We start from the raw sequence: 16,282 nt of genomic DNA on the forward strand, positions 1-16,282 counted from the left end.
AACCATCTATCTACCCATCTCTTCTAAACTTTCTTTCATCCCTCATATTTCTTTTTCAATTCTTTCCACTCTAGCCTCTATTCTAGTCATGCTCTGATACCACTATGATAGGAACCTGGTGCTGCCACTACAAGCTGACTGCTTCAACTCCAGTGGATGAAGAAACTAGCGTGAGAAATAGATGTAGAGAGTGTGAGAATGTAATGCAGATATTGTTGCTGAATGTAAATCAAATGTAATAATAATGAAATTAGTTTTCCTTCTATTAATAAGTACTCTAAAAGTGAATTCAATTTGGTTCCTATCAACCCAATGCTAGCACAATCACTCATTAAGAGTCACTACAGAGAAAAATAAAAATAAACTCAACAACAATTATACCAGCTTTCGAGAGGCTGAGACTATCCTTCAATACTCTACTTTTTCTATTTTCTTCTCTCTCTCTGCTCTTTTTTCTGCCTTCTTCTTATATTCCCTTATGCTTTCATAATTGTCTTCTTTTTCTAAGGCTGCCACCCCAACATACACACTCTCAATGATCATCTTTTCTGAAGGTCTGGGCATTACGTCTTTTTTGTTGTCTGCTGTTTGTCTCTCCAACAGGTTTTTGCCATCTGTTAGCTCTCCCAATTAGCCATTTGTTCTCTCCATTGTAGCTCTTTTCCTTCCTTTCTTCCTCATATAAACTCTTTCTCTAACAAAGTACGATCCTTATTCAAGCACATATAACCCAGGATAGAGGGTTCATCCCAATTTTAGCTATGGGAGCTCTCAAGTAAATCAACAATATAAGTAATCATATCCTCCGAGACAACCACAACCCCAAGCGTCTAATTCTGGTGTGTCTTTAGAAGATATTGTTAAGTCTCTTACTACTAACACTATGCAATTTCAATAGGAGACAAAACAATTTTAGCAAAAGGCAAGAGCTAGTACTCAAAGTTTGGAGAACCAGATAGGTCAGATGGCAATTACAATTAGTCAATTAGAGGCACAAAGTTTGGGAAAGTTACCTTCTCAATCAATTGTAAATCCAAGGGAAAATGCAAGTGTAATTGTTCTGAGAAATGGTGAAGAGGTTGAGATTCCAGTAAAAATAACCCCTATACCTTCAGACCAAGAAAATGAGAAAAATGTCACTTCAGATAGTTCTATTCCCGTCGATAAAAGGGATGTTCCTGATAGCGACAATATACTTAAATGTAAGTTTCCTCTTCTTTCTTATTATAAACCGTACCTCATTTTCCTCAAGCTTTAGTAGAATCTCGAAAAGATAATTAAAATAGAGAATTATATGAGACTTTTTGTAGATGTGAGGTAAATATTCCACTTTTAGATGCTATTAAACAAGTACCTCGTTATGCTAAATTTTTGAAAAAATTATGTACAATTAAGAGGAAACAAAAACTCAAAGGATGTGAAAAGGTAATAATGGGGGAGAATGTCTATACGATTATTCAAAGAAAGCTTCCTGCAAAGTACAAGGATCCAGGTACGTTCACTATTCCTTGTATGATAGGGAACACTAGATTTGAGAAGGTTATGTTAGATTTAAGAGCATCTATTAATGTCATGCCATACTCTATATATGTTTCTTTAAAACTTAGACCTTTGAATGAAACTGGTGTTGTGATTCAATTAGTTAATAGATCAAATGCCTATCCTAAAAGTGTTGTTGAGGATGTGTTTGTGCAAATTAATAATTTGGTTTTTTCTACTGATTTCTATGTGCTTGATATGAAGAATAATGATCAAACAGCTCCTATTTTGTTAGGAAGACCATTCTTAAAAACATCTATGACTAAGATAGATGTCTATACTGGCACACTTGCCATGGAATTTGATGGTGAAATTGTGAAATTTAATATTTATAATGCCATGAAATACTTTGTTGATGATAATCCTGTTTATTCTATTGATGTTATTGATTCTTTAGCACATGAGATTTTTGAATTGAATAGAAAAGATGAATTAGAAGTTGTCCTTAGTAAACATCTTAAGAAAGAGAATGAGAAGTTGGCTTTGAGTATTGATTTGTAGGAAACAGTAGCAACATTGAATGAATCCTTGGAGTTACGGTAGCAAGGTAATGTTCATTATATCACGTTACCAGTCTCTAACGTAAAACCTTTACCTTATATTTTGCAAGTTCCCATTCCAGAATTAAAGCCTTTACCTAATCACCTTAAGTATGTGTTCCTTGGAGACGGGGGAACGTTACCTATCATCATCTCAAACAAACTCACTGCAATGTAAGAAGAAAAACTTGTGCAAGTTCTTAAAGAGCATAAGATGGCTATTGGGTGGACGATTATAGATATCAAAGGAATTAGTCCATCTACATGTATGTATCGTATCTTACTAGAAGAAGGAGCAAAACCATCTCGTCAACCACAAAGGAGATTAAACCCGCTTATGATAGACGTAGTGAAGAAAGAAATTCTCAAGCTTTTCGAAGTTGGTGTGATTTATCTTATTTCAGATAGTAATTGGGTTAGCCCAGTTCAAATGGTTCCTAAAAGATTGGAATGGCTATGGTGAAAAATCAGAATGATGAGTTGGTACCCACCCGTGTTCAGAATAGGTGGCATGTTTGTATAGATTATAGAAAATTAAATGTTGTAACTCGCAAAGACCACTTCCCTTTACCTTTTATTAATCAAATGCTTAAGAGGTTAGCTAGTCGTTCTTACTATTGTTTTCTTGATGGTTATTCAGGTTATTTTCAGATTGCTATTGCATCGAAAGATCAAGAAAAGACGACTTTTACAGGCCCTTTTGGGACATTTACATATCATCGCATGCCTTTTGGGTTTTGCAATGCCCCAGCTACTTTCCAAAGATGTATGGTTAGCATATTTTCTGATTACATTGAGCACATCTTAGAGGTCTTTATGGATAATTTTACAGTTTATAGAGATTCCTTTGATGATTGTTTGCATAACCTTACACTTGTTCTTAAACGATGTATAGAAACTAACCTTGTATTAAATTCTGAAAAATGTCATTTTTTGGTTGAACAAGGTATTGTTTTGGGTCATATTGTTTCCTCTAAGGGAATTGAAGTTGACAAAGCTAAAATTGATATTATCTAGTCTCTACCTTACCCCATTAGTGTGTAGGAAGTTCTTTATTTTCTTGGACATATAGGTTTCTACCAAAGATTCATCAAGGACTTCTCCAAAATACCATCACCCCTATGCAAGTTGCTACAAAAGAAAGTAGTTTTTGAGTTTGATGAGGCATGTAAACAAGTGTTTGATGAGCTGAAGAGACTTCTCATTTCTACCCCAGTTCTCTAGCCTCCTGACTGGAACATTCCTTTCGAGATAATGTGTGACACAAGTGACTATGCACTAGACGTTGTTCTGGGTCAAAGAATTGGAAAAGCAACTCATGCAATTTATTATGCTTCACGGATATTGAATGATGCCTAAAGAAATTATTCTACTACAGAATGAAAGCTCTTAGCTGTTGTTTTTGCTTTAGAAAAATTTCGATCTTGTTTGCTTGATACTAAAGTTATTGTTTATTCTGATCATGTAGCTATTCGCTACTTGATGACAAAGAAATAGTCAAAATCGAGATTAATAAGATGGATACTTCTCTTGAGTGAATTCAATCTAGATATTAAAGACAAAAGATGAACAGAAAACCATATTACTGATCACTTGAGTCATTTGGTTCATAGGAAAGATGAAATGCCACTGCAAGAAACGTTCCCTGACGAACAGATATTTTCCACAAGTACGACATTACCTTGGTATGCACACATTGTGAATTATTTAGTTACTAACATAATTCCTCATGGTTTGTCTAAAGCTCAAATAGATAAGATCAAGAGTGATACCAAGCACTATATGTGGGATGATCCATACCTATGGAAGCATTGTGCGGATCAAGTGATAAGAAGGTTTGTTCTTGATAATGAAATTATTTCTATTCTAACCTTTTGTCATTCTTATGCTTGTGGAGGTCACTTCGGAGCTAAGAGAACAACGAGAAAAGTGCTTGAGTGTGGTTTCTATTGGCTAAATTTATTTTGAGATTCATATTCTTTTTGTAAGTCATATGATCATTACCAAAGGACAGGTAATATCTCTCAAAAGACTGAGATGCCACAAACCCCCATACTATTTTGTGAAATTTTTTATGTGTGGGGCATCGATTTCATGGGGCCATTCCTTATGTCTTACTGTTTTATCTATATTTTGCTTGCTGTTGGTTATGTATCGAAATGGGTGGAAGCTAAAGCCACTCGGATTGATGATTCTAAAGTTGTTGCAAATTTTATAAAGTCTAACATATTTTCCAAATTTAGAATTCCAAAAGCTCTAATAAATTATCGAGGCACTCACTTTTGTAAGAGAACCGTGGAGGCATTGCTAAGGAAGTATTGTGTAACCCACAAGATATCAACTGCATATAATCCTTCTATACTAATCACGGCTTCGTCTATTTCCTGGTAAGTTGGGTTCTCGTTGGATTGGACCTTTTATTGTTACTAGTGTTTTTCTTCATGGTGCTATTGAAATTCAAAGCTTAACAACTTCCAAGATATTCAAGGTGAATAGCCATAGGCTTAAGCTTTTTTATGAAGGTTTCCAAGTAGAGAATGTAGCAAAAATTGACCTCCAGGATCCAATTTATTCCGATTAAAGAAGAAAGTATGAAGTCGAGCTAAAGACAATAAACAAAGGCGTTGCTTGGGAGGTAACCTAAGAGGAGTTCGTTCCATTTTTTTTTTATTTTTGCATTCTTGTTTTGGTTATTATTTGCCTTTTCTTTGCATTTAACCTTATGTTGGGGACAATGTCAGCTTTAAATGTAGGGGAGGGGATTTAGGTTATGTTTTTTTTTATTCTAGAATATTGTTTTTGATTTTTTTTAAAACTGATTTTTTTTTTAAAAAAAAGTGTGTTTTGTGTTTTTTTTTTTTCAAAATGAAAAAAAAATTAAAAAAAATAAGGGAGCTTTGCTTTTTTTTTTGCATGTGTCAGTAGTTTATGGTTATGGATATCATGAGCAAGGTTCAATTGAGCCTGAGAGATTTATAACATGATTGAACAAGTAGTCTTGCAATTTGTGATTAATTGGTATAGTTTGTTTATTTGAGAATGGTAATGACTAAATTTGGTAGGCATTAGCCTGTGAGATTTTTTAGCCATAGACTAACACATCCATATCAATCTTTTTTTTTTTTTCTTTCATGAGTGATATTATTCCATGGATTTGTTTATCCATAACTTGCCTTGATTCTCCTCGAGGCTACATTGACCCATGCATTGGACATGAATGTGATTAAAACCCTCTTTGACATTGAACTACATTAGCCAAATAGCCTACCTTGTGATTAATTTTCCCTTTGTTGAACCCTTTTGAGCTTTATTGGCCATTTTTGTTTGTTATAAACCCATATTACAAGCCTTTAACCTGAAACACAATGTTTATACCTAGCTTGAGGACTAGTGGAGCATTGTTCATCATTCTTATTGAATGGGTGTGCAAAAATAAATAAATAAGTGTGGGGGTGTTTGTATTTTTGGCATGGCTATGACTAGTGAAATGGAGCATGTTTTCATTTTCAATATATGAGCTCCATGGTTGATGAAGTCGTCATTATTCAAAAAAAAAAAAAAAGAAAGAAAGGAAAGTGTTGGAGGAAAATGTTTTCAATGAATTCAAAATTATTAATCCCTCCTAAATTTTCAAGAAATAGGGTTATTCATATATAATATATAGAAAGGTAGAAGCTACTGATGGAGATTTTTGGTCTTACATATCTTGTATGCCCAAACTTGACATTGAATAAGTGTTTGCTCTACTAGATTCGATGGCTTTTGAGCTACATTCCCAAATTGTTTCTTGCCTTGAAACCTAACCTCGTTACAACCTGTGGAAAATCCTTATGATTTGTGTCATGCATGTGATCCCAGTGGTGGAGAATGAGAAGATAGGCAAACCTATGGTAGATCATTTCTGTTGGAAAGAATTTGAGTGAAACATATACCCTTCAAACACATGAGAGTAAGTGTTATTTCTGTGAGGGTCTACCTGCTTAGTTTGCTCCATCTTCAAGTGAAATTGCTTATCAGTTAATTGTAAGTTGTTTAAGAATGTTGTTCATAATGTGTTGTGAGTTTCGAAAAGGTTGGTTCTTTATTAATAGTGATGTTGCTATAAAACATGTATATGGTCTCTATCTAAACATATATATAGTGAGTATGTAAGATAGAAACCAAAATTGAAATTTGCGGAACATTAAACACCAACCTTCGGCCATTGCTTGACGATTTGATGCAGAATAATCTTCTAGAAATTGCTTGTAAACTTTCGTTTATAAGAGTGTTGGCAAGTGCTTTATCTGAAGACTCAAACTGTTCATCAATAGTCTTCAGTAATTGTCTGACATTATTACACTCAGGGATTGAACCACGAATACTAGTAGATATGCATGTCCTGATGAACATCATACTCAAGCGATTAGATCGCTCCCAACTTCATACAAGACAATTTCAATCTGAGTGCTAGTTTCTGTAACTGTAGGTGGTTCATCCTTCCTAATAGCATAATCAATGTCCATACACCCTAATTGGAGAAGAATTCTCTCATTCCAAATTTTATAATTGTCACCACTCAACATAGGAACATCACATACATTATCAGAGAAATTCATAGGTTGAATAATTGCAAATAAATATTAACATACACGCTTAAGTCACAAAATTTGAAGCAATCAAAATTTATATCATGTTTTATCAAAGTATAAACATGCTGCAAATATATAAACCACATAACATAAAAATTGCTTATGGGCTAAGTTTTTAATTTAAATAGGTTTCTATATAAATATAAAAACCGTATGATGAAACTACCAAATTATATTCCTTTTCTATTCCTATAGGTAGATTAAGAAAAATAATTTGTTATTTCATCCTAATTAATCACATAAAAATAATAAAAATTTATGTCGGATAAGATTTATCATACTTACAATGATTAATTACAATTGATGTCATATAACTAAATGTGATCCCAGGATACTTAATGTATAACTTTGATATAATCAAAGATGTTGTGGCTACTCTATGATAAATCAAAATTAGACTAATCACATGACATCTAATTTTATGCATATAATCCTTAAGAAATTATTTAAAGTATAATTTCATTTAAACCAAAATTATGTATAAAATTAACCATATAAACAATATTAAATTATTTAATAAACACTAAAAATTTGATAAATGAAACTTAAATTATCCAATTAATAATAATAATAATAATAATAATTTTGGCAATCACATACTATAAAAATATATTTTATTAAAGCCAAAATGTATAATATATTAAAACTGAACCCTAACAGCTTTTATTTTTCATAGCAGAGGAAGGTCATGGGTTCCAGTAAACTAAAGTTTTATGAAAACTAAAACTAAATTGTATAAGAATATACGTTATCCCAAATTCCCAATAAAATGAAATTGGCTAGGGGCAAGTCTTTCACTCAGAACCTTGTGTCTTATGGTCTGGGTTCAAAATGTGGGAGTGAAGTAACTTTTTCATTTTTATTTAAGCAAATGAACGACATGTCATCTGCTGCAAATGAATACAGATGTCATGTCGGCTGGCAGTGCAACACAAAAGAGTCAGAAGTAACGTGTATGACATGTCGTCTGCAGAAACCAAAAGCAAATGACATGTCGTCTGAAGGTCGTCCCTGACCTCTAGCCGGGTCAAGATTCGGGTCGATAGACCTGGTTTCAGACCCGTATATATTTTGCACTTTAAATCAGCCTACAAAACTCTGATTTTGACGTTCCATATATCAAAATTCTCAGTTTTTGATGTAGAATTCATCTAAATAAAAATTTTAAACAAAAAATGCCAACAGCCAACTTTCTCTTTCTAAAGAAATTCGAGATTACAGAAAATTTTGCATGTAATACACACCAGAGCAAGGTAAAGGCATAAAATAGCTCTGATACCAAATGTAAAACATGTATATGGTCTCTATCTAAACACATATATAGTGAGTATGCAAGATAGAAACCAAAATTGAAATTTGCGGAACATTAAACACTAACCTCCGACCATTGCTTGACGATTTGATGTAAAATAATCTTCTGGAAATTGCTTGTAAACTTTCGTTTATAAGAGTGTTGGCAAGTGCTTTATCTGAAGACTCAAACTGTTCATCAATAGCCTTCAGTAATTGTCTGACATTATTACACTCAGGGATTGAACCATGAATACTAGCAGATATGTGTGTCCTGATAAACATCATACTCAAGCGATTAGATCGCTCCCAACGTTCATACAAGACAATTTCAGTCTGAGTGCTAGTTTCTGTAACTGTAGGTGGTTCATCCTTCCTAATAGCATAATCATTGTCCATACACCCTAATTGGAGAAGAATTCTCTCCTTCCAAATTTTATAATTGTCACCACTCAAAATAGGAACATCATATACATTATCAAAGAAATTCATAGGTTGAATAACTGCAAATAAATATTAACATATACGCTTAAGTCACAAAATTTGAAGCAATCAAAATTTATATCAATTGCAACCTTGTTTTTTTCAATTGACTTATTAGTTTTAGAGTTTTGCCCAAGGACGAGCGAAAACTAAGTGTGGAGGAATTTGATAAGACTACATAATGCTATATTTTTACTCCTTAATACTTAGTCTTTTATGTTTATTTTATGCCCAATTATACTTATTAAGTTTACATTTTGATTTAGGTAGCATTTGGAGGCATTTGGAGAAAAAAAGGGAATTAATTTCACAATTTCTGGACAGTCTTGACATGTCTCTATATTTTGGGCATAATTTTCCCATCCGAGCTCCAAATGAGACGATTCAAGACGCTATGGAAAGCCAAGAAATATCTCTACAACTTTTATGTTTTAGGCTTTGTCTAGAACGGGCCGAATCAGGGTCGAAATCGGGCTTGAAGTTGCTGTACCTGCACTGGAAAGTTTCCTGCTCTGTGATATTAGTGGCAGATCTGATGCATGATATTTTTTTTAGAAGTCTCCAGGTTGTGGACGACTTTCACAGCTGTTTTATTGTTCCTTCCTATTTAAATTAGGACTTTTATTTTATTTTTAATATTTCCCATAATTAGTGGGAATATCCTATTATTAGAAGACTCTCATTACCTTTAGGAGAGCTGGAAGAAGGCTGAAAATCTGCATATTAAAAAGAAAAACGTGAAGAGACAGGGGAGAACAGAACAACTATTTTTTTTTTCTTTTCTCTTCTCTTCTCTACGTGCTCTTCCATGGCCCTGCGTGGCTTATTTATTTGGCTTGGTCAAAAGAAACTAAAACCTCAGAATTCATAAATTGTGAGATCCAATTAGTTTTATTGTTCAATTTATGCTTTGAGTATCAATTGTTCTTCTGTGTTTGATTTATTTTAATGGTTATTTTGTTTGATTGCTAGGAGGCCTACTAGTTAATTATTCATTATATCCTACTGCTAGATTAGATATCAAATCCGTAATTGTTTTATCTTTCTAATCTATGAAGCAACTAAGGAGGCGTTTGGTTTCTGGTTTTTAAGATTACCTTGGTAATCTATCTTTTATTCATTTGTTTTGTTTGTCAGTAATAAAAGATTACAATAATCTTCTATTACCAATGCTGACGTGGTAGGTAATATAGGTGGTAATCTGATTACCACATTCACCTTAAGTATTTAAAGATTACCAAGGTAATCTTGATTTTATTATAATTATATTATTATTTATTAATTTTTTGAGACAAAAATAAATTTATTTTTAATTAATATGATAAATAATATAAAAAATATTTAAAAATAATTATATTCAAGAGCATTTAAGTAAAATAATTTATTAGTAATCTTTTATTACTTTTAATCAAACACAATAATTATTTATACCTACCAAATTTTATCAATCATAGTAATCATTTATACCCGGTAATCTTTTTATTTTAGTAATAAAATATTACCCAAATCAAACGCCCCCTAAGGGTTAATGATTTGCTACGTTAGCGATTATTAAATCTTAAGAAGAACGTTCGATTAAATTAAATACAATCACTTGTGCTTGTGTTGTTTAGCTTCATTGATCTCTCTAATTTTTAATGCTACTCTCAAATTAAATCTATAGTGTTTAACTTAGGTTGTTTGATAGTTAGGGTTAATTAGATCGCTTGTTTCTAATTAACATAACTAAGGAGAGATAGAAAAGTAATTTCAACGGTGAATATTGAAGGTATGAATAAATCTATTCGTGCATCAATGATTAGTTGTTGAGGTTCCAATGGTGGATGTTAACTTGGACCAATGCGTGTTTTCTCATTAATTTTGATAATTAATTTAATTTGCTTCATCGTTGTTTCTTTACTTTTATTTTGTTATAAACAAATCCCTTCCCCTTAATCTTATTCACATTAGCATATAAATTAGATTAGACACTCTTCGTGGGACGATCCTTTATTTACACTATCACATTATATATTTTTAGAAGTGTAGGTTTTAATTTTGGTTGCATATGACAGCACACCAATAAAGATTTGACTTATTTTTTAAACTGAGCTAACTTGACTTTATGGTGTCTGACTCAAGTTTGATTTGAATTCATAGCTCGAATATATAGTTTGGATTCATAGCTTAAGTTCGGCTTAAATTCATGGCTCGAATTGGTGGTTCGAATTTACAGTTTGAGTTTGCAGTTCAACAATAAAATAACATTGTTTTACCCAAGTAGTAGGCAAAATGATTTGTATATGAGTCATGAACTTGAACCACGAATCATAGTCATGAATTTGAGCCAATGATTCGAGCATTAATTCAAACTGAACTTGAGTCACCCCTAAATTTGGCTCGACAAACTCGAGCTAAACTCTAGACAAACAATTTTTTTATTTAAATTGAATTTAAATCAAGAGATGTTTGAGTTCAGTTTGTTTCGTATCCATTTTTATAAACAACTAAGCTATCATTGAATCATTTATCAAATTGATTAAACTACAAAATGTAATACCTACAGGTAAATTGAAGGGCATTATATGTTTTCCAGAGTGATACATGCTTGTGTAGGGGTATACACGGTCATGTATTGTTAACAAAATTTTGAATTTATCAGATAAGTTAGGAATTGTAGCAAGATTGGAGGTTGCCTTAGCTATGCAATGGGACACACACCCGTGTAGAGTCCATACAAGCCCGTGTATTGTGTCCAGTAGACAAAAAATAGAAGCATGTTAAACCATAGTCGCACCCTAAAGAAAGAAAAAAAAGAGTAGAGAGGTTTATGGTGGCTGGATAAAGTCATCGATCATTAGAATCTTTGCAGCCACGTGAAGACTAAGGCATTATTTGGAAGTCAAGTAAGTTGGTACGCCATTTAGTGGTCTAAGAATTGGAAGTAAAAGAATTTGGGCTTTAATGATGTTGAATGACAGATTTCTGAATGATTTAATATTGTTATGTGTGTTAATTTGTGCATAAATTCTATTAGAATGTTTGATAAATTCTATATACACGTTAGTTGGGTTAAAAATATCATTTGATGATGATAAACCTTTGATTTGAGACTATTGTGTTGATATATATATGTATGACTAGAGAAATGAGTTTATTATTATCTGGAGGCACGTTTGAATCCCTTGTGTGTGAAATAGATAACTGGAATTTGGTCAAAAACATGTAGATTAGAACGATCGCGATTTCGAAGTCCAGTTGTGTATGGCCTCATACATGCTTATGTGTCATTAGTTAAAAATAGAAAATTTCACAGTTTTTGATTGCTCGTTCTAAGGGAAGGCATACACTGTCGTATAGTATGAGACACATGCCCGTGTGTGATTTTCCAAAAATGAACACCATACTTAAAAGAGGCACATAGGGGTACACCCTAGGTACACACCCGTGTAACAAGTAAAAAGATTATTTTACACTTAGTTAAAGCATAATTAAGGGGATGCAGAAGAAATAGAAAAGAACAAGAGATTTCAGTAAAGGAAACAAGCTAGATAGAATTAGAAAGAATGATCGAATATGTGGAAGAAGACATAAGACCTCGATCAAGTCAAATCTTGGTAAAAAATTAGAAAAGGTTAAGGGAAATGGTTCATATCTAGATAGCCACCAATTATGTGTATAAGTGGCAAGATATACGAAAACAATAGGGTTATATAACCATGAGATGCATCAAGCATTTGATGCCAAGGCACATAGCTGCTTAGTTTATTCAAGTGTGCATGGTAAAGATGACTTTTTAGATATTTCCTCATGTGGTTGGCAAGATGCATTACATATGTACCCATGGTATTAGGCCATCCCAGGATGGTTTAGATTCCAGTTCTAATTAGCTTATGTGATAAAGGAAGTGATTGCTACTAAATTTTCCTATGTGACCATGGTGTCGCAGTTAGCTAGCCTAATAGGTTTTATGGTAGGTGTGCAAGGCATAACAAATAGTGACAAACAAGGTGTCTCATGTTTTCACTAGGGCATCAAATATATCGAGTTTAGCTTAAGCCTTAGCAACCTTGGTGGATGGCCAATGTCAGGGCACAAAAGTATCGAGTTGTGACCACATGCAAATTCACAAATGGAACTCCAAGTTTACTAGGTTATATGTATATTTAGGGTGTCGAAAGGTTACTAACTTACTGAGTGTTTTCACTCACACAGTTCTTTTTATGGTTTTACTGGTAGAGTGAGTAACAAGGTATGCAGAAGAGTCAACAGTCCAGTGAGCAATTGTACGAGGGCAAGAGGTATAACTACCTTTTTTAGACTTTCATTTCATTTATGTATTTTGCTATTTTAGTACATGTTTTGAGTTATTATGCACATTGATTTTAGACAATTTAATTACGAAATTCTATAAATGAGTTAATTCAACATTTATTCTTATCACACCTTTTAGCACTCTTGAGTATTTATGGTCATACATTTAAATGATAAGATTTTAAATTTAGTAGTTCAATCGTACATGCCTCTTTAGGTCATATTCTAGGTAAGGATATGTATTTGGGAAGAGGTGTTACATTTATGGTATCAGAGCATCATCTTAGTACCCAAAAAAGGTGTTAAGTTCATAAGTGTCTAAAAGTGCATAATAGAGTTAAGTAAGGAAAGTAGCCCCTCATGTAACGCTAACTACTCCTGCACCTCTACCGTTTTATGCATGACAAATCTGCATGGAGTTGAAGTATTTTATGTGCCTTAGTCATGATTTTATTTTAGGATTAAAAGATCTAAGAGATTGATAAGAGAAACCCTAGAGTTTCTTAATCTAGAGAGGAACTAAGTTGAGGCTCAGAGGTAGGTATCTGATACATCAGTTACGCCATTAGTAAATAGTGAAGCTATTCAATAGATAGTCGAAAACATTCTCAAGCAAAACAGAAAGGCATCCAAAAGTGTTGGGCACCCAATTCATGCCCCATTGATGCTCAAATAACCTCTAATTATGGAGATTCCACCTCAATAGGACAAAGGAGAGACGCTAGGCAGCAGTAAAGGTTTAAGCTTACCACATTTATAGTCTAGGAGGTAAACAATAACCCCCTGATTTCAAAGGTAGTGTAGTATTAGATGGGCTAATAGTTGAAAAAATGACTAGAAGTAGTTGATGAAGTAATGCAGATTTACACCATGATAGATGTAGATAAGATTTAGTATGCCAACCTTCTATTTAAAGATGCTGCAAAGGTATGGTGGCAGACACTATGTGAGACTTGTTGAGTATCAAAGATGACTTGGGTTGACTTTAGATAAACCTTTGAAAGGGAGTACCTATCTATAAATATCATGTATAGGAAAGCCTTGGAGTTTCCCTATTTGAGACAAGGCAATATGATGGTTAGAAAGTTCTCCACTAAGTAGAACTCTTTAGGCAAGTATGCTTTGAGAGTAGTTAGTTTGGATTGAAATAAGTTAGAGGTCTTCCATGATGGATTCAAGTTAGACATTGCCAAAGAATGTTATTATGGCAGATAATCCTTCCAAATCATTATTAGAGGCCTTGGACAAGCATTAAGGTCAAAGGCTATGAGACAGAGGATGACCTAAGAGAAAGGGATACCAAATTAGCCTATGTCAATAGCCATAGTTTAGTGGCAGAGTCAGATAGTTGCAAGTGGCAACTAAGATTAGGGTAGCAGAGACCTCAGAGGTATAAGACTCTTCTAATAGAGAAACAAAAAGTGCTAGAAAGGTAAAAAATAGAGAAGAGAAGAGAAGATCAATCAAGGCACGATGATCCTCTTACTTACCCCAGATGTAGGCAGAGACATATTAGAAAATGTCTTGTCAGTTAGAGAGTATGCTATAAGTGTAAGCAGCCTAACCGCTTTGCTAGATAATAAACAACCCTAACAACACTAGCCTTAATAAAGTAAACAATTGGGGGAGGACAGACCCAAGTGTATGCAACCACATAGACTTAGTTTGAGACTAACTCAACTACAGTGACAGGTCAATTAATATTTTATTCTTGTCTTTTATATGTTTTAATTGATTATAGTGCCACCTACTGTATTGTTGCTAAAGGCATAGTGGAAAGATTAGGGCTAGAGCCCACAACAATCTCACTGATCAGTATTGAGATGCTTGATGAAGATAAAGTTCTTAACAGTCACATGTTAATTAAAAAAATAGTTTCTTTGAGAGGTTAAAAGTTAGCTACTGACCTAATTATGATAGACATGTTAAACTTTGATATGATCCTAGACATGGATTTTTTAGGTAGATATGAGGTAGAAATCGATTGTAGAAAGAAAAAGATTCGGTTCAGTTTAGATTGTAGAGAATAGTTCACTTTTGGAGAAGGCTGAGTTCTCAACATGATGATTAATAATGTTAAAGCTAGAAAAATGTTGAGTAAATGGTGCACTGCTTATTTGGCACATATAGTAAACAAATCAGAGGAAGTAGTCTTAGGTGTAAAAGATACTCTAATGATGCAAGAGTTCTTAGATGTTTTTCTTAATAGTCTTTCAAAGGTAGCATTAGAGAGAGGGATAAAGTTTAGTATTAAGTTTGCCTAAGGTACAATGCTAATTTCCAAGGCACCATACAAAATGGCCCCAACCAAACTATAAAAGCTAAAAAAAACAACAATTATAAGGGTTGTTAGATAATGGTTTGATCAGACCAAGGCAATCGCTATAGGGTACATTGATCCTATTTGTAAAGAAGAAAAATGGATCAATAAGGATGTGCATCGAATATAAGGAGTTGAGCAAAGTTGTAGTGAAGAATAAATATTTATTTCCAATTATTGATGACTTATTTGATCAACTCAAAAGTGCATTAGTGTTCTCCAAAATTGATTTTCAGGGTTATCAAGCAAGATATACCCAAGACTGATTCAGAACCAGATATGGGTATTATCAGTTTGTGTTTATGCCATTTAGATTGACTAATGCCCCAATAGTATTTATAGACCTGATGAATAGAGTGTTCCAAGATTACCTAGATAAGTTCTTGGTGGTGCTCATAGATAACATCTTTGTGTACTCCAAAACTCAAAAAGAGATTAAAGGAGAAACAGTTATATGTCAAGTTTTTCAAGTGTGAGTTCTGGTTAGACAGAATGACTTTTCTTGGATATCTAGTATTAGTAAATGGTATCTTAGTAAACCCAGTAAAGTAGAAGTTGTGTTAGAGTGGTAGAGGCCTAACATAGCTAAGGAGGTAAAGAGTTTCCTTAGAATGGTGATTTGTTGAGGGTTTTGCCAAGTTAGCCCAATTGCTGACAAAGTTGACTTACAAAGATGTTTCTTTCAGATGGTCAAATACTTATGAGCAAAGTTTCCAAGAATTAAAGAAAATATTGACGTCAAATCCCATCTTAACTTTACTGATAAAGGTCAAAGACTATGATCAATACATAAATGCCTTACAGTAAGGTTTGGGAGCAATTTTGATGTAGAAGGGTAAAATGATAGCATATGCCTCTCGTTAGTTGAAATATTATGAGACCAGGTACCCGACACATGACCTTGAGTTGGCAACCATCGTGTTTTCTCTTAAGATATGATGACATTATTTATATAGGGTCAAAAACACATTTACACGGATTATAAAAGTCTCAACTATTTTTTTACCTAGAAGGAGCTCAATATTAGACAAAAATGGTGGTTAGAGTTAGTAAAGGATTATAAGTGTGAGATTAAATACCACCCAAGCAAGACCAACGTACTCGTAAATACTTTGAGTATAAAAGTAGTTATATTATAGATTACCACTCATCGAGAGTTACAACAAAAGTTGGTGAGAAAGCAAATA

The 16,282-nt window shown here is 33.4% G+C and overlaps 1 protein-coding gene across 1 annotated transcript; it reads left to right on the plus strand.

Annotated features, from left to right (window-relative positions):
* Positions 1 to 964: 964 nt before the first annotated feature.
* Positions 965 to 2,040, plus strand: LOC123215307. The gene is made up of 2 exons (XM_044635348.1): positions 965 to 1,202; positions 1,337 to 2,040. The coding sequence occupies exons 1-2, from the start codon at positions 965 to 967 to the stop codon at positions 2,038 to 2,040; spliced, it is 942 nt and encodes a 313-aa protein (XP_044491283.1).
* The last annotated feature ends 14,242 nt before the right edge of the window (positions 2,041 to 16,282 follow it).

The sequence above is a fragment of the Mangifera indica genome, chromosome 5 (genome assembly GCF_011075055.1).
Source record: "Mangifera indica cultivar Alphonso chromosome 5, CATAS_Mindica_2.1, whole genome shotgun sequence".
NCBI lineage: Eukaryota > Viridiplantae > Streptophyta > Magnoliopsida > Sapindales > Anacardiaceae > Mangifera > Mangifera indica.

Coding starts and splice junctions, on each gene's coding strand:
- LOC123215307 (XM_044635348.1), top strand. CDS start 965: ATGGCAATTACAATTAGTCAATTAGAGGCACAAAGTTTGGGAAAGTTA. Junction 1,203..1,336: donor TAGCGACAATATACTTAAAT/GTAAGTTTCCTC, acceptor TTCCACTTTTAG/ATGCTATTAAACAAGTACCT.